Consider the following 26,027-nt stretch of genomic DNA (forward strand, 5'->3'; position numbering starts at 1 on the left):
AGATGGGAAGCTGTATCAGAGAGGAAATCCCAGTAAAAGAATAAATGAGAAATGAACATGTACACTAAAGTCTAAACCAAGTTTGTGTGCTAGATGCATTGTAAGGCCAAAGAAAAAGAAAAATCAGAGCTTGCAGCAGAGAAAAGTTTATTGATCTGGCGCACTGCCCTCCAGAGAAGATAGGAGATGGCTGTTCTCAGATTCATCATGCTGGCTGGCCATGGTGCAAGGTTTTTAAAAGCAAGAAGGGTAAAGAGGAGGAAAGGGGGCTTTGTAATTTTACTTCCCACAGATCTCAATTGCAGACTTACTGCCACTGTCTTGTGACTCAGTGTGATTTTGATGATTGTTCCTGCAGAGCAAATTAGTAAGCCTTCAATTCTTATTCTACAGAGAGCAAAAACAATAGTTGAAACATTTTATCATTTACTTAGAGCATTATGTGTTGGTCAAGAATGTCAATTTTCAATGGCTCCTGACTTTTTTTTTTCTTTTAAGACCTTTTGAGATTTCTGTTTCCTGCAAGACCATTAGGGTTTGCTTCACTTGTGTCCCCTCACTTTCCTAATTATAGTAATTGTAAATGAGTCCACTCTTTGGAACTCAGGGAAGTCCTAGAAGACTTAAAACCTTTCTCTTAAAATAAGAAATGGGGGACTCTGAGGGACTTTTGAACCCAGGAAGATTCCTCAAGTCCTGTTTGATTTCATTAAGGCAGAACACAAATATTCATATTACATATGCATAAGGTAGGAAACAAGGGAAAGAGTACTTGATTAGGGGCAGGGAAGGAGGGAATCTAGGTAAGATTTGAAAAGATAATTACAGGCATGCATTACAAAAAGAAAGACTAAATGGATCAATAGATATACTAGAATAATTATATAGTAATCAACAAGCTCTTTTTATTCTTCTTTGGGATTTTTTTTTTTTTTTTCATTTAGATAAAAATAAATCCTCACTGCCACAGAATTTCATTTGGCAGGATATCAGGTAATTCATATTCCAAATTTGATCTCATCATCAGTTCCATGTGTTGATACTAATTGAACATCTGTAATGTTTGAAGCTCTGACTTGTAGAAAATATTCCCAAAAATCAAAATCCTTAAATCTGAGAGACTCATATAAAAATTAGAAAACTGAGAAAAGGTGTTCTTATCCAGAAAATGCTTTGTACTCATCTTAAATCTTCACTTTTAGTCCACCCAGGTCTTCAATCTAACTATAGGGAGCAAGTTCAGTTCAGTCACTCAGTCGTGTCCGACTGTTTTTGAGTTCATGGACTTGCAGCACACCAGGCTTCCCTGTCCATCACCAACACACAGAGCCATGTCCATCGAGTTGGTGATACCCTCCAACCATCTCATCCTCTGTTTCCCCTACTCCTGCCTTCAGTCTTTCCCAGCCACAGGGTCTTTTCCAATGAGTCAGTTCTGGGGACCATCTGTTGGCCAAAGTATTGGACCTTCAGCTTCAGCATCAGTCCTTCCAATGAATATTCAGGACTGATTTCCTTTAAGATTGACTGGTTTGATTTCCTTGCAGAAGACTCTCAAGAGTCTTCTCCAACAGCACAGTTTAAAAGCATCAGGTCTTTAGCACTCAATTTTATCTATGATCCAACTCTCACATACATATAACTACTAGAAAACCCATAGCTTTTACTCTATGGACTTTCTCTCTTCTTTTTCATATGCTGTCTAGGTTTGTCATAACTTTTTCTCTAAGGAGCAAGCATCATTTAACTTCATGGCTACAGCCACTGTTTCCAGTGGTTCCTCATCGATTTGCCATGAAATGATGGGGCCAGATGCCACTTTTTTGAATGTTGAGTTTTAAGCCATCTTTATCACTCTCCTCTTTCACTTTTACCAAGAGGCTCTTTAGTTCCTCTTCACTTTCTGCCATTAGGGTGGTGTCATCTGCATACCTGAGATTATTGATTTTTCTTCCTGCAGTCTTGATTCCAGCTTGTACTTCATCAAGTCTGGCATTTCACATAACATATCTGCATATAAGTTAAATAAGCAAGATGACAATATACACCCTTCATATATTCCATTCCAAATTGGAACCAGTCCATTGTCCCACATCCAGTTCTAACTGTTGCTTCTTGACCTACATACAGGTTTCTCAGGAGGCAGGTAAGGTGGTCTGGTATTCCTATCTCTTTAAGAATTTTCCATTTTTTGTGATTCACATAGTCAAAGACATTAGTGTAGTCAATGAAACAGATGTAGATGATTTTTTATTTTTGGAATTCTCTTGCTTTTTCTATGAGCCAATGGATGTTGGCAATTTGATCTCTGGTTCCTCTGCCTTTTCTACATCCAGCTTGAACATCTGGAAGTTCTCAGTTCATATACTGTTGAAGCCTTTCTTGGAGAACTTTAAGCATTACTTTGCTAGTGTGTGGGATGAGTGCAATTGTGTGGTAGTCTGAACATTGCCTTTCTTTGGGGTTGCAATGAAAACTGACATTTTCCAATCCTGTGGCCACAGATGAGTTTTCCAAGTTTGCTATCATATTGAGTGCAGCACTTTCACAGAATCATCTTTTAGGATTTGAAATAGCTCAGCTGGAATTCCATCACCTTCACTAGCTTGTTCACAGTGATGCTTTGTAGGGAGCAAGGGAGGAAGAAACTATAAGAAACTATAACTGGCATAGAATAAGCTCAAATAAGAATTATACCTTTTTAAAGGTTTATGCTTACCTTTAAGAAGCATAAGTACCACCTTACCTGCCTCCTAAGAAATCAGTATGCAGGTCAAGAAGCAACAGTTAGAACCAGACATGGAACAAAGGACTGGTTCCAAATTGGGAAAAGAGTATGTCAAGGCTGTATATTGTCATCTTGCTTATTTAATTTATATGCAGAGGACATCATGTGAAATGGTGGGATGGTAGGAGCACAAGGTGGAATCAAGTTTGTTGGGAGAAATACCAATAACCTCAGATAAGCAGATGACACCACCCTTATGCTAGAAAGTGAAGAGGAATTAAAGAGCTTCTTGATGAAAGTGGAAGAGGAGAGTGAAAAGATGGCTTAAAACTCAACATTCAAAAAACGAAGATCATGGCATCTGGTCCCATCACTTCATGGCAAATTGATGGGGAAACAATGGAAACAGTGGCAGATTTTATTTTGGGGGACTCCAAAATCATTGCAGATGGTGGCTGCAGCCATGAAATTAAAAGATGTTTGCTCCTTAGAATAAAAGGCATGACACACCTAAAGAGCATATTAAAAAGCAGAGACATTACTTTGCCAACAAAGTTCTGTATAGTCAAAGCTATGATTTTTCCAGTAGTCCTGAACTGATTTGAGAGTTGCACCATAAAAAAGGCTGAGCATTGAATATTTGATGCTTTTGAACTGTGGTGTTGGAGAAGACTCTTGAGAGTCCCTTGGACTGCAAGGTGATCCAACTAGTCCATTCTAAAGGAGATCAGTCCTGAATATCATTGGAAGGACTGATGCTGGAGCTGAAGCTCCAATACCTGGGCCATCTGATGTGAAGACCTGACTCATTGGAAAAGACCCTGATGCTGGGAAAGATTAAAGCCCGGAGGAGAATGGGACAACAGAGGATAAGATAGTTAGATGGCATTATTGACTCGATGAACATGAATTTGAGCAAGGTCTGGGAGTTTCTTATGAACAGAGAAGCCTGGTGTGCTGCAGTCCATGTGGTCCCAAAGAGTCAGACACCACTGAGTGACTGAACAACAACAAAAAGGCTTATGCCAAAAGCTATACATAGATTCAAAGTTTCTTTTCCTTTTTTTTTTTTTTTTTTCACATTCCACTTCAAAACTGAGAGCTGAAAAAGGCAAGATTTCACGGCAATATTAACATGAAGAAATATTCTAAAGGCTGGTTTCATCAATCTGACCCTTCTTCCTTTACCAAGATATTAAGATCCATACTTCTCCTCCTTATGGAGAGAGATCTGGATCAAGAATAAAGAGCATTCCACCCCCTGGAAGTCTGTCTCCAGCTAATAGACACTCTTTCCTCAGCAATCTTAGAGGTACCTTCTCAACCTTCAAGACCCAATTCAAAGTGTTTCTTCTCAGGGCATTTTCCTTTGTCTCATCAAGGCAGATTTAACCAAACTTTCCCTTGGGCCAAAACTTTTCCTTGCCTGAAGCAATCATTACAGTTTTAAACTAAGTTGCATTTTTTCTCTTTTGTAATTGAATGTCTTTTTCTTCTACTAGATTATGAGTTTAAGAGGCCATCCCTTCACCTGGCTTTTATTCAGTTCTCCCCTCCCCCCCCAATCCACTTAATTCCCCTGTCAAGACAGAAAGAGTTAAATAATGCTTTCTCCACTTATAATAATGGGTCTTCAATAAATACTGCTGTAATGTTTATTTTATAACTTACCGTCCACAGTTGAACCCCAAAATGTTATTACTTGTTCAAGAGGAGAGTCAATACAGATGTTCAAAATTAATTCTGTTGAGTGAGTAAAATGAGCAAAGATTTTTGAAATTGTTCTTGACTACAGAGGGTACTAGATTTTATTTTAGGTTTACTCATCAAAAATGTCTCCAAAGCAATGTCTTTGGTAGAAGAATTTTGAGAACTTTTTCAAGATATGATTTGATACTTCATTCAAGCAATATTTTTAAGAAATGTTTATTCAGTAGAGGGATTTTGAGAGTGTTACTCAAGGTATGATGTTGTTACTTCATTTCAGGCAATATTTTTAAGGAATGTCTTGGTCCTGAATAAAGAAATTAAAGAGGCTTCCTCGGCAGCTCAGAGATAAAAGACTCTGCCTGCAATGCAGAAGCCACAGGAGATGAGGATTCTATCCCTGGGTGAGGAAGATCCCCTGGAGGAGGGCATGGCAACCCACTCCAGTATTCTTGCCGGGAGAATCCCATGGATGGAGGAGCCTTGTGGGCTACAGTACATAGGGTTGCAAAGAGTTGGACGTGACTGAAGCAACTTAGCACATACACATGCAAAGAAAGGAAAAATGAATGATTCAGAAATAACCACTTGTGTTTTTAAATTTCTAAGAATTCATTTTAATACAAAAATATTGATGTAGACTCCGTGCCTGTATAAGTTATTTAAGGGCATGTTTTTAGTAACCACTCTGAATTTTTTCCCCACTAGGATACTCGATACTTCAAGCTATTATGGAAAAAGCAGGACAAAATGGTTGGCACGTCAGCGCTATATGTGTGGAAAATTTTAACGATGTCAACTATAGGCAACTTTTAGAAGAACTTGATAGAAGACAAGAGAAGAAATTTGTAATAGACTGTGAAATAGAGAGGCTTCAAAACATATTAGAACAGGTAAGTGTTGCATTTTATATTGTTATCATTAACTTAGATCTTCTACAAATATGGTTGACCTTTTTTGGTCCATAAATATGTCCTCTCACTCATCTCGTCAAAGTGTGGAGTTTGGGAGTTTTTGTTCCATGATCTATTTATTTCTAATATTAAGTCATGGGGCTTCCCAGGTAGCTCAGTGGTGAAGAACCCACCTGTCAATGCAAGAGACATAAGAGATGTGGAATCATTCCGGGGGGTGGGAGAAGATCTCCTGGAGGAGAAAATGGCAACCCATTCCAGTATTCTTGCCAAAAGAATTCCACGGACAGAGGAGCCTGGCTAGCTACAGTCCATGGGGTCACGAAGAGTTGGACACAACTTAGCGACTGAGCACACACACAGGCAAGACTAAATCATAGTTTTTTAACACCAAAGGCCGTTTTGGTTCTCAATGTACTTAGAAGTGCTATTTGTCATACACTTTTAAGCTGTACAATAGAAAGGACTTCTCGTGACTCAAGAGCTCTTGACCTCCTAATTTCATAAACACTAATTCTAAAGATAAATGCCTTCTAGAATATTACAACACGTGGCTCTGTACTTTTTATAACCTTTAGAGAACTAGCTATGTGAGAAATATCCAAATGAATTAATAAAGCAAATAAATAAAAGAAAATTAAGTGACATACTGTGCGTATTTTCTTCTAAATATTTTAAGTAAATACATTACCACTATAGTGAAGATGGTTTTCAAATCTTCTCGCAAGGAAGAATCCTTTAATAAAGATTTTCAGTGCTTGTTGATTTGATTTAAAGCATACAGGAAAAGGTAAAATTGAACTCTGTCATTGCGTTAAATGATAGAAAAATGTCATCAAATAAGGGATAATACTTGCTCCTAATCCTGTATATCATGATAAAACTTTAAAGGCTGTATTTGGCCAAAATTGCAGTGAATGAATGCCATCTAGTGGTTTTATAAATGTTTGCTCATATTTACCTACAATATGTTAGTCTTGCTAAACAATATTGTAGCACGTTTCATTGGTTAGTTTGCTACATACAGTTCATTTGCATAAAATGATTTGATTTGATTCCTATGATTTGATTCATAGTAATAACTTACAAATTTGGAAGTTTATTTATAAGAACAACTTAAGTACTCAATTTTACAAATCAAAATCAAGACATGTTTCAAAGATTTCTCCTCAATATCTGGGGACACTAAACTAGATGCCATAAGTTTCTTTCTTCAACAATAATTAGCATTTATAAAAGTCAAAAGCAAAAAAGCATGTAGAATTTATTTTAAAGTTCTTTGAAGCCAGACTATACTGTAAGAAAAAAATAACAGTATTCTCCACCTGTTACCCTTTTATAGAAGAAGGGGGGGAAATAACAGCTGATTGATGAATTGCTATTATTCTATTAGAAAATGTTAATTTTAACCTTTATATCACTCAGGTTTATTCCTCAGGGAGTCCAAGAAATCATTAAGGTTGTAATTACATATACTACATGAAACTTTTAGTATGCATTTATGGAATTCAAGAAAGAAGGTTACCTCCTCTTTTGAGCAAGACCTAGTCACTTCAGCTCAAACTCCCATTTCTTCCTTCTCCCACTTCCCTCCTATGCTGAGAGTTTGAGTTGTTTGACGTGAATAACTGAAACTGTAAATAACTCTTCACAAATCCTACAGGACAGTCAATTGTAAGAACTTCAGGGATTACCAAGCTCCTGTCAGTTGGTGAGTAAGGCTCAGGCCCTCTAGTTGCTAAAAGACTTGTGCTATCAAAGACCACATCTGGAAAAGGCAACTGAGTGCCTAGAGCACACTGACCCATTTCAGAGGCTTAACAGGTTTCTAAGAAGAAAATCAGCACACCCGGGGCTATGGATAATTGTTGAATAAATAAAGTTAAATAAACTCTTGCTAAGGAAACCAGGCATCTTGTTTTTGTCATAATTTCAAAGAAATTAATTTTTTCCAGCTTTATTGAGATATGATTAACATACAAGAGAAATACATTATACTTTGATACACAAATATATTGTGAAATGATTGCCACAGTAGGGTTAACTAACACCTCCATCGTGTGCTGTAATCTGTTGCCCAGTCTTGTCTGACTCTATGACTGTGTGGACTGCGGCTCACCAGTCTCCTCTGTCCATGGGATTTTCCAGGCAAGAATACTGTAGTGTGGTTGCCATTTCCTCCTCCAGCACTTCACATAATGACTTTTTTCTTCTTTGATGACTACACAAACCCTACAAATCTTTTTTCTTCTTAGGAGTGGGAACCTTTAAGATCTATTTTCTTAGCAACTTCTGAGCATATGATACAGTGTTGTTAACTATAGTTACCAAGCTGTACATCAGATACCCAAAACTTAGAAAACTTGAATGTTTACCATTATCAACTATATTTTAATTATTCCAGAATTCTAAGAGTTATTTTTTTTACTATGCATGCACATTAATAATGAGACTATTAACAAATGTTTGTCTCTTTAAAATACCACTCAAATATAAATCTCATAAATTGTAACAAAATCCACTCTAGTGTAAGAATACCTTATATGTTCTTAATTGTCCTATAAAATTTCTCCCCCAAGAAAAGCTGTTCCTATCCTGAACATTTTTTTCACTGTCTATATTTTAATTCTTGTAGCTCTAAGCAAAATCACTTTTAACGTCTCTTGATTTCATTTCTGATTCATCTAAAAACAAAAGCTAAACTATGTCAGGAATTTGTATGCACTTCAATAACTCTATTTCAACATCCTCTTTACTAAAATAATAGAAAAGAGTTTCAGAGAATCAAACCATTCTTTTTTACAAAGTAAAATGCTAAATAATCTTGATCAGAAAAATGTCTCTGAGTTTTTTCTATTAAAATATAAATGATTTTCAAGTATACAACTTAGAGTCAATATTTTCATAGATTATATTCCATTTTGAGTTATTATAAAATATCAACTATGTTCCCTGCACTGTACAACATATCTTTGAATCTTACTTACTGTATGCATAGTAAATTGTACCTCTTAATCCCCTACTCCTATCTTGTCACTCACCCCTTCCCTCTTCCTGTTGGTAACCATCAGTTATTTCTGTGTTTGTGAGTCTGTCTCTGTTTTGTTATGCCAATTTCTTCAATTTATTTCTTAAATTCAGCATATAAGTGATTATAAACAGTATTTGTCTTTCTCTGTCTGACTAATTTCACTAAGTAAAATACCCTCCAGTTCTATCCATGCGGTTACAAATGACAATTTTTTGTTTCTTTATGGTTGAGTAATATTTCATGATATACCACATCCTCTTTAACCATTAACCTCTTATCCATTATCCATTTTCCATTATCCATTATCCACTTTATCCATTATCCATGTATCCACTTAGATTACTTCTTTACCTTGGGTTTTGTAAATAATGCAACTGTGAACTTTGAGGTACATATATCTTTTAAATTAGTTTTTACTTTCTTTGAATGTATACCCAGGAGTGGGATTCCTAAACAATATAGTAGTTCTGTTTTTTCATTTTTAAAAGAAACTTTCGTATTTATTTCCACAGTGGCAGCACCAATTAACATCCCCCCTAACAGTGTAGTAGTGTTCCCTTTTATTCATACCCTTGCCTATATTTGTTATTTGTGGGCTTTTGACAACAGTGGTCATTCTGACAGTTGTGAGATACTGTGCTATTGTGGTTTTTGATTTGCATTTGGCTAACATAGTGGTGTTGAGCATCTTTTCATGTGACTGTTGGCCATTTCCATCAAAAAAGAAAAATGTTAATTCAGGCCTTCTCCAATGTTTTAATCAGTTTTTTTTTTTTTAATCTTAAGTTGTATGTGTTGGTTATATATTTGGGATATTAATACTTTATCACTCATATCATTTGTTAGTAATTTTTCTCAAGTTGTCTTTCTATCTTGTCAATGGTTTCCTTTACTATGAAAAAGCTTTTAAGTTTGATAAGGTCCCATTTGTTTACCTTTGCTTGTTTCCTTTGTCTGAAAAGAATGGTCCAAAATATATTGCTAGAATTTACATCAAAGATGGTGTTCTGAACATTTTCTTCTAAGAGTTTTATGGTTTCCAGCCTTTAATACTTTCCAGCCTTTAATACTTTCTTTGTGTATATGACAAAATGTTATAATTTCATTCTTTTACATGTAACTGTCCAGTTTTCCCAGCACGACTTGATGAAAAGACTGCCTTTTCTCTATTAAATACTCTTGTCTCTTTATTGTAGCTTAACTGACCATAGGTACATGGGTTTGTTTCTGGGGTCTTTAGTCTGTTCCATTAATCTATGTGTCTTTTTTGTGCCAGTACCATACTGTTTTGATGACTGTAGCTTTTTAGTATAATGATGTCAAGGAGTGTGATTACCTCCTGTTTTATTCTTTCTTCTCAAGATTGTTTTAGCTATTCAGGATCTTTTATGTTCCATGTAAATTTTTGGATTATTTGCTCTAGTTTTGTGAAAAATATCACTGCATTTTGGTAAGAATTGCATTAAATCTGTACTAAATCTCTAGGATGGCCATAAAAAAAGAAAGAAAAAAAAACTGGCTAGAATCCCAGGGAGTTTTCAATCTGCTTTCTTCCCATTTTCCCAAAAACAAGCAGCTGTGTGTGCATTCTTCAAAAGTAAAATCTGTTTCTTACAGCCCCGTCTTAAGTCCAGCTAGTTTTCAAACCAGCTAAAGTGACTTGTCTTCTCAATGTAAGACCCCAGGAATGAGGTATTCAATATGTAGTTCAAACCCTGATTTCTTTGCTTCCTTTCTTACCTATCTCTGTGTGGGTTTTTCTTACAGTCTTGCTTATGGAAGAGCTTTCTGCCAGTTTCCAATTTGTTTACAGATAGAGTTGCTCCACATGCAGATACATTGTTGATGTTGCTTGTGGGAGTAGGTGTGAGCTCAAAGTCCTCCTTCTCGTGCATCTTTTTTTCCCTTAAAAAAAAAAAAAAGGCTTTGACAAGTTAGCCCTTTCTCAGATGAAGACTCTAACACAATAAGGATAAGAGAATGTGTTATTAAATTTCTAGAAGGATAGGCACACTTCATATTGTGGTGGCGGGCTGTCAATAATTACTTCATTGACATTTTAATTTGTGCCAACTTTCAAAAACAATGTGGAAATACCTCACAATTTTCCTTCAAAATGCATTAATAGACAACTGTTTTGGAAGCATTTTATCTTCTGTACATTTTTCCAAATTATTTTTATGCTATGAGCTAATTAGTTCTCATAAATGTCTGATAGTTAAAATAGCATTTAGCTATACATTCATTCAAATATCTCAAAACATGAGCTTCAAAACAAATATTTGAAAATTAGTTTTAAAGATATATTGATTTTCCCACTCTTAAATAGACATACAATAGGAGAAAAAATGAAAGAATTTATATATGAATAAGTATAATGAATAAGTATCACCCACTGAGTTGTAAGAAATATAAAATAGAGAGATTCTATATATTTTCTATATATATAAATATGTAAAAATATATTAAAAATTCTATAAAAGTAGAAATATACTTCAATAAAAACTACCAAGTTAGGTTTATTGTATTGTTTGAATCATAATCCCAGTAAAACAAATTGCATTATTGTCTCTCTGAATCCCACAGCAATTTGGTTTGCTCATAAAGTTAAAAATAGTTTTTTGGTATTTGTTGAATTTGTGATTAATTAATGATAGAAAGTTTCAATTTTTACTTATAATAGTATACAATTTTGAACACTAACACTACTCATTATTTATCTTAGTTTATCAATTGTTTTATTGCATAGCTTAATATGGCAGTATTATATAGTCATATTTTATTATATAATATAGGAGCTTACTATAACTCCTTATTGCCAAATTCACACTTAAGTTGAAGAAAGTAGGGAAAACCATTAGGCCTTTTTGGTATACAGTGCAAGTGACAAGTAGATTCAAGGGATTAGATCTGATAGACAGAATGCCTGAAAAACTACGCACAGAGGTAAATGAGGTAAATGACATCGTACAGGAGTTGGTGATCAAAAACATTCCCAAGAAAAAGAAATGCAAAAAGGCAAAATGGCTGTCTGAGGAAGCCTTACATGAAGCTGCAAAAACAAGAGGTGAAAGGTAGAGGACAAAAGGAAAGACATATCCATCTGAATGCAGAGTTTCAAAGACTAACAAGGGGAGATAACAAAGTCTTCCTAAGAGAATGGTGCAGAGAAATAGAGGAAAACAATGGAATGGGAAAGACGTAGAGATCTCTTCAAGAAAATTAGATACCAAGGGAACATTTCATGCAAAGGTGGGCACAATACTTGACAGAAATGGTATGGACCTAACAGAAGCAAAAGATATTAAGAAGAGATGGCAAGAATACACCAAAGAACTATACAAAAAAAAAAAAAAAAATGACCTTAATGACCCAGATAATCACGATGGTGTGATCACTCACGAAGAACCAGACAACGTGGAGTGTGAAGTCAAGTGGGCCTTAGGAAGCATTACTATGAACAAAGATAGTGAAGGGGATGGAATTCCAGCTAAGCTATTTCAAATCCTAAAAGATGATGCTGTGAAAGTGCTGCAGTCAATACACCAGCAAATTTGGAAAACTCAGCAGTGACCACAGGACTGGAATAAGTCAGTTTTTATTACAGTCCCAAAGAAAGGCAATGCCAAAAAATGCTCAAACTACAGCACAGTTGCACTCATTTCACATGCTAGCAGAGTAATGCTCAAAATTCTCTGAGCCAGGCTTCAACAGTACATGAACCAAGAATTTCCAAATGTTCAAGCTAGATTTAGAAAAGGCAGAGGAACCAGAGATCAAATTGCCAACATCTATTGGATCATAGAAATAAAAAATCCAGAAAAACATCTACTCCTGCTTTACTGACTACGCCAAAGCCTTTGACTGTGTGGATCACAACAAACTGTGGGAAATTCTTAAAGAGAGGAATACCAGACCACTTTACCTGCCTCCTGAGAAAGCTGTATGTAGGTCAAGAAACAACAGTTAGAAACAGAAATGGAACAACAGGCTGATTCCAAATTGGGAAAGTATGTCAAGGCTGTATATGATCACCCTGCTTATTTAACTTATATGCAGAGTACGTCATGTGAAATGTCAGGCTGGATGAAGCACAAGCTGGAATCAAGATAGTTGAGAGAAATATAAACAACCTCAGATATGCAGATGACACCACCCTTATGTCAGGAAGTGAAGACGAATTAAAGATCCTCTTGATGAAAGTGCAAGAGGAGAATGAAAAAAAAAATGGCTTAAAAATCAGCATTCAAAAAATGAAGATCATGGCATCCAGTCCCATCACTTTATGGCAAATAGATGGGGAAAGTGTCAACAGTGACAGACTTTTTTTTCTTGGCTCCAAAATCACTGCAGATGGTGATGGCAGCTATGAAATTAAAAGACATTTGCTCTTTGGGGAAAAAAAGCTATGACAAACCTAAAGAGTGTATTAAAAAGCAGAGACATTACTTTTACAACAAAGATCCGTAGAGTCAAAGCTATGGTTTTTTTCAGTAATCTTGTATTTATGTGAGAACTGGACCATAAAGAAGGCTGAACACTGAAGAATTGATGGTTTGAATTGTGGACTTCAAGGACATCAAACCTAAAGGAGTCAATCCTAAAGGAAATCAGTCCTGAATATTCATTAGAAGGACTGATGCTGAAACTGAAGCTCCAATACTTTGGCCATCTGATCAAAGAGCCGACTCATTAGAAAAGACACTAATGCTGGGAAATATTGAAGGCAGGAGGAAAAGGGGACAACAGGGGACAAGGCTGTTGGATGACATCACCTACTCAATGAACTTGAGTTTGAGCAAGCTCCAGGAGATAGTGAAGGACAGGGAAGCCTGGAGTGCAACAGTCCATGGGGTCAACAGAGTCAGACATGACTAAGCAACTGAACAACAGCAATGTAACTTGAAATAAGTGAATTATTTTTATATCATATTTATATGAATATGTTTTCATATATTATTTTATTTCTACACATATCCTTTGATTTTAAATTTTGAACTTAATTACTTGAAAAATTCCTAATAATTTATCTCATGCTTTATCAATCTTCTACCTCTTCCTTTTGTCTATTGACTTATATCCATGAAATTATGATGTTTACAAAAATGATGAATACTTTCATTTTCTGAGAGATGGATAAGAAATTCTCAATTGCTAATTTTTTAATTAATTTATTTATTTTAATTGAAAGCTAATTACTTTACAATATTGTAGTGGTTTTTGCCATACATTGACATGAATCAGCAATGAGTGCATTTGTGTTCCTCATCCTGAAGCCCCTCCCACCTTCCTCCCCATCCCATCCTTCTGGGTCATCCCAGTGCACCAGCCCTGAGCTCCCTGTCTCATGCATCGAACCTGGACTGGAGATCTATTTCACATACGATAATATACATGTTTCAATGCTAATCTCTAAAATCATCCCACCCTCGTCTCCCACAGAGTCCAAAAGTCTCTTCTTTACATCTGTGTCTCTTTTGCTGTCTCGTATATAGGGTCATCATTACCATCTTTCTGAATTCCACACATATGCATTAATATACTATATTGGTGTTTTTCTCTCTGACTTACTTCACTCTGTATAATAGGCTCCAGTTTCATCCACCTTATTAGAACTGATTCAAATGCATTTCTTTTAATAGCTGAGTAATATTCCATTGTGTATATGTATCAAAGTTGTCTTATCCATTCATCTGCCATTGGACATCTAGGTTGATTCCATGTCCTGGATATTGCAAACAGTACTGTGATGAAATTGGGGTACATATGTCTCTTTCAATTCTGGTTTCTTCAGTGTGTATGCCCAGCAGAGGGATTGCTGGGTCATATGGCAGTTTTATTTCCAGGATTTTAAGGAATCTGTTCTTTGTTCTCCATTGGAGAAGGAAATGGCAACCCTCTCCAGTATTCTTGCCTAGAGAATTCTGTGGACAGAGGAGCCTGGTGGACTGCTATACATAGGGTCCCATAGAGTCAGACACAACTGAAGCGACTTAACATGCATGAATGCATTGGATTAGGAGACGGCAACCCACTCCATATTCTTGCCTGGAGAATACCAGGAACGGAGGAACCTAGAGGGCTGCCTTCTATGGGGTAGCACAGAGCTGGACACAACTGAAGCTACGTTGCAGCAGCAACAGCTCTCTGTTCTCCATAGTGGCTGTACTAGTTTCCATTCCCACCAACAGTGTAAGAAGTTTCCCTTTTCTCCACCCCCTCTCCAGCATTTATTGTTTGTAGATTTTTTGATAGCAGCCATTCTGTCCGGCATGAGATGGTATCTCATTGTGGTTTTGACTTGCATTTCTCTGATAATGAGTGCTGTTGAGCATCTTTTCATGCATTTGTGTTTGTTTCCCATCTGTATGTCTTCTTTGGAGAAATGTCTGTTTAGTTCTTTGGTCCATTTTGTGATTGGGTCATTTATTTTTCTGGTACTGAGCTTCAGGAGTTGCTTGTGTATTTTTGAGATTAATTCTTTGTCAGTTGCTTCATTTGCTATTATTTTCTCTCATTCTGAAGGCTGTCTTTTAACCTTGCTTATAGTTTCCTTCGTTATGCAAAAACTGTTAAGTTTGATTACGTCCCATTTGTTTATTTTTGCTTTTACTTCCACTACTCTGAGAGGTGGGTCATAGAGGATCCTGCTGTGATTTATGTCAGAGAGTGTTTTGCCTATGTTTTCCTCTAGGAGTTTTATAGTTTCTGATCTTGCATTTAGACCTTTAATCACTTTGAGTTTATTTTTTGTGTATGGTGTTGGAAAGTGTTCTAGTTTCATTCTTTTACAAGTGATTGACCAGTTTTCCCAGCACCACTTGTTAAAGAAACTGTTTTTTCTCCATTGTATATTCTTGCTTCCTTTGTCAAAGATAAGATGTCCATAGATGTGTGGATTTTTCTCTGGGCTTTCTATTTCATTCCATTGATCTATATTTCTCTCTGTGCTAGTACCATACTGTCTTGATGACTGTAGCTTTGTAGTATAGTCTGAAGTCAGGCAGTTGATTCCTCTAGTTCCATTCTTCTTTCTCAGGATTGCTTTGGCTATTCAAGGTTTTTTTGTATTTCCATACAAATTGTGAAACTATTTGTTTCAGTTCTCTTAAAAAATAGCGTTGGTAGCTTGACAGGGATTGCATTGAATCCATAGATTGCTTTGGGTATTATACTCATTTTCACTATATTGTTTCTTCTAATCCATGAACATGGTATATTTCTCCATCTATTACTGTCATTTTTTTATTTTTCCATCAGTGTTTTACAGTTTTCTATATATAGGTCTTTTGTTTCTTTAGGTAGATTTATTCCTGAGTTTTTTATTCTTTTCGTTGCAATGGTGAATGGAGTTATTTCCTTAATTTCTCTTTCTGTTTTCTCATTGTTAGTGTATAGGAATGCATGGGATTTCTGTGTGTTCATTTTATATCCCGCAACTTTACTATATTCATTGATTAGCTCTAGTAATTTTCTGGTGGAGTCTTTAGGGTTTTCTATGCAGAGGATCTTGTCATCTGCAAACAGTGAGAGGTGTACTTCTTCTTCTCCAATCTGGATTTCTTTTATTTCTTTTTCTGCTCCGATTGCTGTTGGTAAAACTTCCAAAACTGTGTTGAATAGTAGCAGTGAGAGTGGGTACGCTTGCCTTGCTCCTGACTTTAGGGGAAATGCTTTCAATTTTACACCATTGAGGATAATGTTTGCTGTGTGTTTGTCATATATAGCTTTTATTGTGTTGAGGTATGTTCGTTCTATGCTTGCTTTCTGTAGAGTTTTTATCATAAATGGATGTTGAATTTTGTCAAAGGATTTCTCTGAATCTCTTAAGATAATCATATGGCTTTTATCTTTCAATTTGTTAGTGTGGGGTATCACATTGATTGATTTGTGGAGATTAGAGAATCCTTGCACCCCTGGGATAAAGCCCACTTGGTCATATGATGTATGACCTTTTAAATATGTTGTTGGATTCTGTTTGCTAGGATTTTGTTAAGGATTTTTGCATCTGTTTCATCAGTGATATTGGCCTGTAATTTTCTTTTTTGTGGCACCTTTGTCTGGTTTTGGTATTAGGGTGATGGTGGCCTCATAGAATGAGTTTGGAAGTTTATCTTCCTCTGCAATTTTCTGGAAGAGTTTGAGTAGGATAGGTGTTAGCTCTTCTCTAAATTTTTGGTAGAATTCAGCTGTGAAGCCATCTGGTCCTGGGCTTTTGTTTGTTGGAAGATTTCTGCTTACAGTTTTGATTTCCATGTTTGTGGTGGGTCTGCTAAGATTTTGTATTTCTTCCTTGTTCAGCTTTGTAAAGTTATGCTTTTCTAATATTTCATTCATTTCTTCCAAGTTGTCCATTTTATTGGCATATAGTTGCTGATAGTAGTCTCTTATGATCCTTTGTATTTCTGTGTTGTCTGTTGTGATTTCTCCATTTTTTATTCTAATTTTGTTGATTTGAATTTTCTCCTTTTTTTTTTCCCCCTGATGATTCTGGCTAATGTTTTGTCTATTTTATTTATCTTCTCGAAGAACCAGCTTTTAACATTGTTGACTTTTGCTATGGTCTCCATTGTTTCTTTTTCATTTATTTCTGCCTTAATTTTTTATGATTTCTTTCCTTCTACTAACCCTGGGATTCTTCATTTCTTCTTTTTCTAGTTGCTTTTAGTGTAGAGTTAGGTAATTTCTTTGATTTTTCTCTTGTTTCTTGAGGTAAGCTTGTATTGCTAAGAACCTTCCCTTTAGCATGGCTTTTAATGAATCCCATAGATTTTGGGTTATTGTGATTTCATTTTCATTCATTTCTATGCATATTTTCTTTTTTTATTTCTTCTGTGATTTGTTGGTTATTCAGAAGTGTGTTGTTTGACCTCTATATGTTTTTATTTTTAATAGTTTTTTGTTTTGTTTTGTTTTGTTTTTCCTGTAATTGACATCTAATCTTACCGCATTGTGATCAGAAAAGATGCTTGGAATTATTTCAATTTTTTTAATTTACCAAGGCTAGATTTATGACCCAGGATGTGATCTGTCCTGGAGAAGGTTCCATGTGCACTTGAGAAAAAGGTGAAATTCATTGCTTTGGATTGAAATGTCCTATAGATATACTTAGGTCTAACTGACTCATTGTATCATTTAAAGTTTGTGTTTCCTTGCTTATTTTCTGTTTAGCTGATCTATCCATAGGTGTGAGTGGAGCATTAAAGTCTCCCACTATTATTGTGTTACTGTTTTGTTTGTTTGTTTTTCTTTTCTTTAAATTATTTTTATTAGTTAGAGGCTAATTACTTTACAATATTGTAGTGGTTTTTGCCATACATTGACATTAATCAGCCATGGATTTACATATGTTCCCCATCCTGATCCCCCCTCCCACCTCCCTCTTCATCTCATCCCTCTGGGTCTTTCCAGTGCACCAGCCCTGAGAACTTGTCTCATGCATCCAACCTGGGCTGGTGTTAATTTCACCTTTCATACTTGCTAACATTTGCCTTACATATTGTGGTGGTCCTATGTTGGGTGCATATATATATTTATAATTGTTATATCTTCTTCTTGGATTGATCCTTTGATCATTTGCCCTTCTTTGTCTCTTTTCATGGCCTATTTCAAAATCTATTTTATCTGACATGAGTATTGCTACTCCTGCTTTCTTTTGGTCTCCATTTGCATGAAATATCTTTTTCCAGCCCTTCACTTTCAGTCTGTATGTGTCCTTAGGTTTGAGGTGGGTCTCTTGTGGACAACATATATAGGGGTCTTGTCTTTGTAACCATTCATCCAGTCTTTGTCTTTTGGTTGGGTCATTCGACCCATTTACACTTAAGGTAATTATTAATAAGCATGATCCCATTGTCATTTACTTTGTTGTTTTGGGTTCGAGTTTATACAACCTTTGTGGTTCCTGTCTAGAGAAGATCCTTTAGTATTTGTTGAAAAGTTGCTTTGGTGGTGCTGAATTCTCTCAGCTTTTGCTTGTCTGTAAAGCTTTTGCTTTCTCCTTCATATGTGAATGAGATCCTTGCTGGGTACAGTAATCTGGGTTGTAGGTTTTTCTCTTTCATCACTTTAAGTATGTCTTGCCATTCCCTTCTGACCTGAAGAGTTTCTATTAAAAGATCAGCTGTTATCTTTATGGGAATACCCTTGTGTGTTATTTGTTGTTTTTCCCTTGCTGCTTTTAATATTTGTTCTTTGTGTTTGATCTTCATTAAATTGATTAATATGTGTCTTTGGGTGTTTTGCCTTGGCTTTATCCTGTTTGAAACTCTCTGGATTTCTTGAACAGTTGACTATCTCCTCCATTTTAGGGAAGTTTTCAACTATTATCTCCTCAAGTATTTTGTCATGGCCTTTCTTTTTGTCTTCTTCTTCTGGGACTCCTATGATTCGGGTGTTGGGGCATTTGACATTGTCCCAGACATCTCTGAGGTTGTTCTCATTTCTTTTAATTCCTTTTTCTTCTCTGCTTCATTTATTTCCACCATTCTATCTTCCACTTCACTTATTCTAACTTCTGCCTTATTTATCCTCCTGTTGGTTCCCTTCAGAGTGCTTTTGATCTCAGTTGTTGCATTATTCATTATTGATTGACTCTTTTTTATTTCTTCTAAGTCCTTGTTACACATTTCTTGCATCTTCTCAATCCTTGTCTCCAGACTACTTATCCGCAACTCCATTTTGTTTTCAAAATTTTGGATCATTTTTACTATCATTATTCTGAATTGTTTTTCAGGTAGACTCCCTATCTCCTCCTCTTTTGTTTGATTTGGCAGGCATTTATCATGTTTCTTTACCTGCTGAATATTCCTCTGCCTTTTCATCTGGTTTAAATTGCTGTGTTTGGAGTGGCCTTTCTGTATGCTGGAATTTTGTGGTTTCTCTTTATTGTGGAGGTTCTTCCCTGTGAGTGGAATTGGACGAGTGACTTGTCAAGGTTTCCTGGTTAGGAAGGCTTGCATCTGTGTTCTGGTGGGTGGAGCTGGATCTTTTCTCTCTGGAGTCCAATGAGGTGTCCAGTAGTGAGTTTTGAGGTGTCTGTGGGTTTGGTGTGACTTTGGGCCACCTGTATTTTATTGCTCAGGGTTATGTTCCTGCATTGTTGGAGAATTTGTTTGGCATGTCTTGCTCTGAAACTTGTTGGCTCTTGGGTGGAGCTTGGTTTCAGTGTAGGTATGGAGGCTTTTGATGAGCTCTTGTCTATTAATATTCCCCGAATTCAGAAGTTTTCTGGTGTTCTTGAGTTTTGAATTTAAGCTTCCTGACTCTGGTTTTCAGTCTTATTCTTACAGTAGCCTCAAGGCTTCTTCATCCATACAGCACCAATGAGAAAACATCTAGGTTAGTGATGAAAAGTTTCTCCACAGTGAGGGACACCCAGAGAGGTTAACAGAGTTACATGGAGAAGAGAAGAGGGAGGAGGGAGATAGAGGTGACCAGGAGGAGAAGAGGGGGGATCAAAAGGGGAGAGAGCAATCTAGCCAGTAATCAATCCCCTATGTGTTCTCCACAGTCTGTAACACTCAGAGAGGTTCACAGAGTTACATAGAGAAGAGAAGAGGGAGGAAGGAGATAGAGGTGACCAGAAGGAGAAGAGGGGGAGTCAAAAGGAGAGAGACAGATCTAGTCAGTAGTAAGTTCCCTAAGTGTTCTCCACATCCCAGAATACCCAAAGAGATTCACAGAGTTTGGTAGAGAAGAGAAAGAGGAGAGAGGAGATAGAGGTGACCTGAGGGAGAAAAAGGAGAGTTAAAAGGTGGGGAGAGCAATCAAGTCAGTAATCACACTCCTAAGTAATAATGGGTACTGATGATTGGATTCTTAAAGGTATAAAGTTGACAACAAATACCAAAAAGCAAAGATTAAAAATCTAGAGTAGATGTTAGACTCTCAAAAATGCAATATATATATTTTTTTAAATCAGAAAAAATATAAATATATATATATTTGAAATTTGCTTTAGAAATAGGGTCTCTTTTTGCAAAGTAATAGTAGGTTATAAAAATGAAAATTAAAGGAGCAATAAAGAACTTACTTTTTAAAAAAAATCAAAAAATGATAATAGTAAAATATATCTAAGAATTTTTCTGGAGCTGTTGAAGGCAGTGTGGAGTCAGTTCATTTTCAGATAGTTTTTTGTTATAGCTTATACTTCTTCTCAAGGTCTATAGGTCCCTTCCAATGTAGTCAGTGCTAACTATAGGGTTTTAATCTGCTGCACCTATCACTTCCAAAGCAGTTCCCTCTATGTTTATTTTGGCTTCCTCTGTTTGCAAGTCTTTTCAGTGTCTATTTTCCACCCTGACACAAGGGGGCGGTGGTGGTCACTTATTTACGCTCACTTGTTCAGTCATGCTGTGGGGAGGGAGGAACACTGCAAACAAATATCACTGGCGTGTGTGGGCTGTGCTCGCAGTGTTCTGGCCACACTGGGTTGTCCCTGCTCACGGCGTGTGTGCTTTCTCTGTCTACACTGCTCAGGCTCCAGGTTGCTCTGCAGGGGAACTGTCTAAAGCTGGCCCTGGGTTGCGTGCACTTCCCAGGTCTAAGGTTCAGGTTCAGGTTCTTCGGTACTCCACAAAGGCACAGACTCAGTTGGGACTGCGTTTTGTGCCCTTCCTAGGTCTGAGCAGCTCAGGCGACCAGGTGCTTGGTAATTGCAGTCTTCCAGCTGGGCAATGTTTCTTATCACCGCCTCCATCCCAGCTGCTCAGTTTCCTGGGTGCACAGCGGGAGTGCCATTTCAGATGTGCCATGTGTCTCCTCTGGGGAGCTGATCTCTGGCTGTGACCCTCTTGGCAGATGTCAACTTCCCAGGATCCCAGGAAGACTTGGTTAGCAACTGGGAGCCTGCTCATAGTTTGGTGGAGGATGCTGTCTCTGGGATCAATTTTGCCCCTTGCATTCTGGCTTTGACTGTTGCCCGCCTGCTTCTCTGCCTCCTACAGGGGGTAGGTCAGTGCACAGTGGGCTAGCTGTCCTCTGGTATTCTCTCAGTCCTTCGTTCTGTGAGCGGGCTGGCAGTGCCTTAGGTTAGAGCTTTTTGTAGGAAAGTTCTCTCTCTCTCTCTCTCTCTCTCTCTCTTTTTTTTCTTTCTCTGGCTATCCCAGTTTGGGTCGCTATCTCACATTAGCTTCCTCATATTGCTCTCAGGGCATTCAGGCCCAGTGGTTACCCTAAGCATGCAGCCCATGCCTCCCTGTTCAACTCCCACTCACTGCTGGCAAATGCGAGCATCTGTGCTACTTCTCTGCTGGGAGTTGTGGTTAGGCCCATAGTTGTGGGTTTTTTAAATTTTTTCCTCCCAGTTATGTTGCCCTCTGAGATTCCAATACTCCCCACTAGTGAGAGTGTTTCCTGATGTTTGGAAACTTCTCCTCCTTCACGACTCCCTCCCCAGGATGGGTCTCCATCCCTAACTCTTTTGTCTCTCTTTTTATCTTTTATATTTTGTCCTACCTCCTTTCAAAGGGAATGGGCTGCCTTCCTGGGTGCCTGGTGTCCTCCGCCAGGTTTCAGAAGTTGTTTTGTGGAATTTGCTCAGTGTTCAAATGATCTTTCAATGAATTTGTGGGGGAGAAAGTGTCATCCTATTCCTCCACCATCTTAAGACAGCCCCTCTCCAATTGTTAATTTTTAAAAAGTAAGTAGAGTAACTTAATGCCGATGACTCTTATTCTCCTCACTTTAAATAAGGAGCATTGGGCTGAGATGATCTTGAAAAACCCTGCTCACTCTCAAAGTCAATAATGCCATTTCCAATGAAGATTTCCTGATAATTGTCATTGATCCTGAAGCAATATATAATTTTACAGGTAAGCTATACCTTGAAATTTGGAGAAGAAAGTGGCAACCCACTCCAGTATTCTTGCCTAGAGAGTCCCGTAGACAGAGAAACCTGGCAGGCCATGGTCCATGTGGTCACAGAGAGTCGGGCACAACTGAAGTGACTAAGCACACAGCATGCCTTGAAAAGAAGCATGAAATAAAATGTCAATCAAGTGGCCTTTTCTGTATATTCATTCATTTTACAGATATTTATTGAATCTCAACTTTATTTAGGTCAGGCACTATGCTCTGCAGAAGGTAAACTGATGAGCAAAACTACTATAATTAGTAACTCTTATTGGTGAACTAAGGCGCAAATCAAAAGCTTTTGCTAAAATCCTACTAACATTTATTCTTTCTTTTAGAAGTACAATACATAAAAAATGATCAAGCATCTCAGGAATTTGGCTATGAGTGCCAGTTCTTATTCAATAGATGATGGTAGGAAAAAGCACTGGATAGAGAAATGGAACTATATTGGCCTTAGGACAATTTATTTATTTGGCCATAGGATGTATTTAAGGAGTCTAAACAAGTATTTTTGGCTCACAGGTATCTCAAACTGCCTCTTTATTGCATACCTCAAGCTAGTTGGTAAAAATGCTTTCAACAGTATTCTCATTTGCACTACATAAAAGGGAAATTCAGTTCCCATTAGATATTCAGATAATTGGCAAACCCAGTGACATTTTCATACTGTCTGCAAATTATTTTTTTAAAAAAGCCTAAAAACAATGACTGACCTCTCAGAGGTTTGTTACATCACCAAAAGAAGCCAATAATTCTATGTCAGTTTGATCAATTAGAAAAAGGAAAATTCCTCACAAACAGAAATTTGGCTGTTTGCTCATAAGCAATGAAATGTTACTAAGTGTAAATGTTAGCCCCAACTTAACTTATTCTAAATCCAAGGCTACCTCCTTATCTAGCATGACCTAAGTGAGGCGTCACACCTCAGGTAGGACTTTTAGCAAGTTACTCAATGTGTGACAACAGATAAGATCTGATTATTTGGAGTCTGCATTTACAAATTTTCAGAATTCTCTAACATAAACAATTGTACTAAATGTAGAACTCTACCCAATACATCTCAACTTCCAAAAACGTCTCTGATCTCTGAATAAAGCATAAAAAAGGCTTATGTAGCCTGCCTTCTTATACCATAATTAATTACATCATTATCTAGAAGGAAATAAGCAGTTTAGTTACCAGCTAATTACCATAAGGTCATTTTTTCACACTTTTTTTCACATTTTTAGAAAACATCAAAAACAAAAGAGTAAGGGATAGAAGACACAAAAAGAAGCACAAAGAAAGAGAAAATCTAGTTTCAGTTATAAGAAGCAGTCACTTAAGAAGAAATCTGATAATTGGAGATAAAAGCTTCTATTATTTGAATAATCTATAGAATTAAACAGCACACATTCTAACAGTAAGAATGAATCAACAGCAGTAGACTAGAAAATTCTTCACTATATTCCTATTATATTAATTCACCATTTAGGTGCCAGACATCACTGTAGCCACTGCAGTGTTGTATGTACAAAGATAAACAAAGCAAGGTCCCTACACTGAGAATGCTTACACTGAAGCTGGAAACCCAGAAACATGAATAAATAATTACAAGACAATGTCATGGGTTCAGAAACAAAGATATTATAAACTATATCAGGAACCCAGAAGATATGACTGAATATAACCAAAGCAGTCAGATATACTTCACACACACACAAAAAACAGACATTTAAATTGAAAAGGCATTGTGTTTTCCCAAGAATAGAAAAAAGGTAATGCTCAGTAGGAAAGAATCCATCTGCCAATGCAGGACATTCCATCACTGGGTTAGGAAGATACCCTGGAGAAGGAAATGGCAACCCACTCCAGTACTCTTGCCTGGGAAATCCCATGGACAGAGCCTGGTAGGCTACAGTCCATAGGGACACAAGAGTCAGAGATGACAGTAACTAAACAACAAAGAGTATTCCAGATAGAAACAAGTGCAAAAAGTAGGAGGTCTGAGACAGCTCAGAAGACAAATACTAGTTCAATCAGATAAGTATTGAGCAGGAAGCAAATGAAGAATTATAGTAGCACAGCAATTCAAGATGAAGTGGTAAAGACTGGAGATAGCGGGAAAATGGATTCTTTATATTGCATTAGTTCAGCTGTCTTTGCGCTTGAAATATCTCCATTAGATCATGGGCTATGGTTATTATTTACCAATATATTCCCAGTGATGTGAAAAAGGATCAAAAGATTATTGTTAAATAAATGAGAGCCTGAATGAGTTTTTGTGTGTTCAAGGGAAGAGCATACAGTAGGACCTGGAGTTTCTGAAGGTAAGCTCTCAGTTACCTCAGAAACTTTGTTATCCAGAATGTTTCCTCCACCAAAGATGATGGGAAATCTGGTAGTTCTATGGTTTGTTGTATAAGCTGAAAAAGACATAAGAGTTTCATTTCTATACATTAAAGTAACAATGCATAAGATTAAATGGAAAAAAGTAGGCACCAAAATTACTACAGCATTTAATTATATACTACAGCATATAGATTATGTAAATTGCCAACATCAGTTGGATCATCAAAAAAGCAAGAGAGTTCCAGAAAAAAACATCTACTTCTGCTTTATTGACCATGCCAAAGCCTTTGACTGTGTGTATCACAACAAACTCTGGAAATTTCTTAAAGAGATGGGAATACCATACCACCTGACCTGCTGCTTGAGAAATCTATATGGAGATCAGGAAGCAACAGCTAGAAATGGACATGGAACAAGAGACTGGTTCCAAATCAGGAAAGGAGTACTTTAAGGCTGTATATTGTCACCCTGCTTCGTTAGCTTATATGCAGAGTACATCATGAGAAATGCTGGGCTGGATGAAGCACAAGCTGGAATCAAGATTGCTGGGAGAAATATCAATAACCTCAGATATGCAGATGACACCACCCTTATGGCAGAAAGTGAAGAAGAACTAAAGAGCCTCTTGATAAAAGTGAAAGAGGAGAATGAAAAAGTTGGCTTAAAACTTCAATAAACTAAGATCATGGCATCTGGTCCCATCACTTCAAAGCAAATAAATGGGGAAACAGTGGAAACAGTGACAGACTTTATTTTGGGGGGGGGCTTCAAAATCACAGCAGATGGTGACTTCAGCCATGAAATTAAAAGACGCTTGCTCCTTGGAAGAAAAGTTATGACCCATCTAAATAGCATATTAACAAGCAGAGACATTACTTTGCCAACAAAGTTTCATCTAGTCAAATCTATGGTTTTTCCAGTAGTCATGTATGGATGTGAGAGTTGAACTGTAAAGAAAGTTGAGCACTGAAGAATTGATGCTTTTGAACTGTGGTGTTGGAGAAGATTCTTGAGAGTCCCTTGGACTGCAAGGAGATCCAACCAGTCCATCCTAAAAGAGATCAGTCCTGGGTGTTCATTGAAGGACTGATATTGAAGCTGAAACTCCAATGCTTTGGCCACCTGATGGGAAGAGCTGATTCCTTTGAAAAGAACCTGATGCTGGGAAAGATTGAAGGCAAGAGGAGAAGGGGATGACAGAGGATGAGATGGTTGGATGGCATCACCGACTCAATGGACATGAGTTTGAGTAAACTCCGGGAGTTGGTGATGGACAGGGAGGCCTGGCGTGCTGCAGTCCATGGGGTTGCAAAGAATCGGACATGACTGAGCGACTGAACTGAACTGATAAATTATACCAGCAGTTTCTCTCACCGCAGTACTGGCAGAGTTTTCCAATTTTGCTTCATTATAAAGCTCCTTTTGCAGCTTTATATAGTCAGATTTGCTGTCAGATGCT

At 37.1% G+C, this 26,027-nt stretch overlaps 1 protein-coding gene across 3 annotated transcripts in view; it reads left to right on the forward strand.

Annotated features, from left to right (window-relative positions):
* GRIA4 (glutamate ionotropic receptor AMPA type subunit 4) overlaps nt 1-26,027 on the forward strand; it is a 613,307-nt gene that overhangs the window by 422,602 nt on the left and 164,678 nt on the right. For all 3 annotated transcript variants that reach the window (XM_065944105.1, XM_065944106.1, XM_065944107.1), the window contains exon 4: nt 5,144-5,328. In XM_065944105.1, the coding sequence (XP_065800177.1) occupies nt 5,144-5,328 (185 nt within the window). The remainder of the gene's footprint in view (nt 1-5,143; nt 5,329-26,027) is intronic.

The sequence above is a fragment of the Muntiacus reevesi genome, chromosome 9 (assembly GCF_963930625.1).
Source record: "Muntiacus reevesi chromosome 9, mMunRee1.1, whole genome shotgun sequence".
Classification (NCBI taxonomy): domain Eukaryota; kingdom Metazoa; phylum Chordata; class Mammalia; order Artiodactyla; family Cervidae; genus Muntiacus; species Muntiacus reevesi.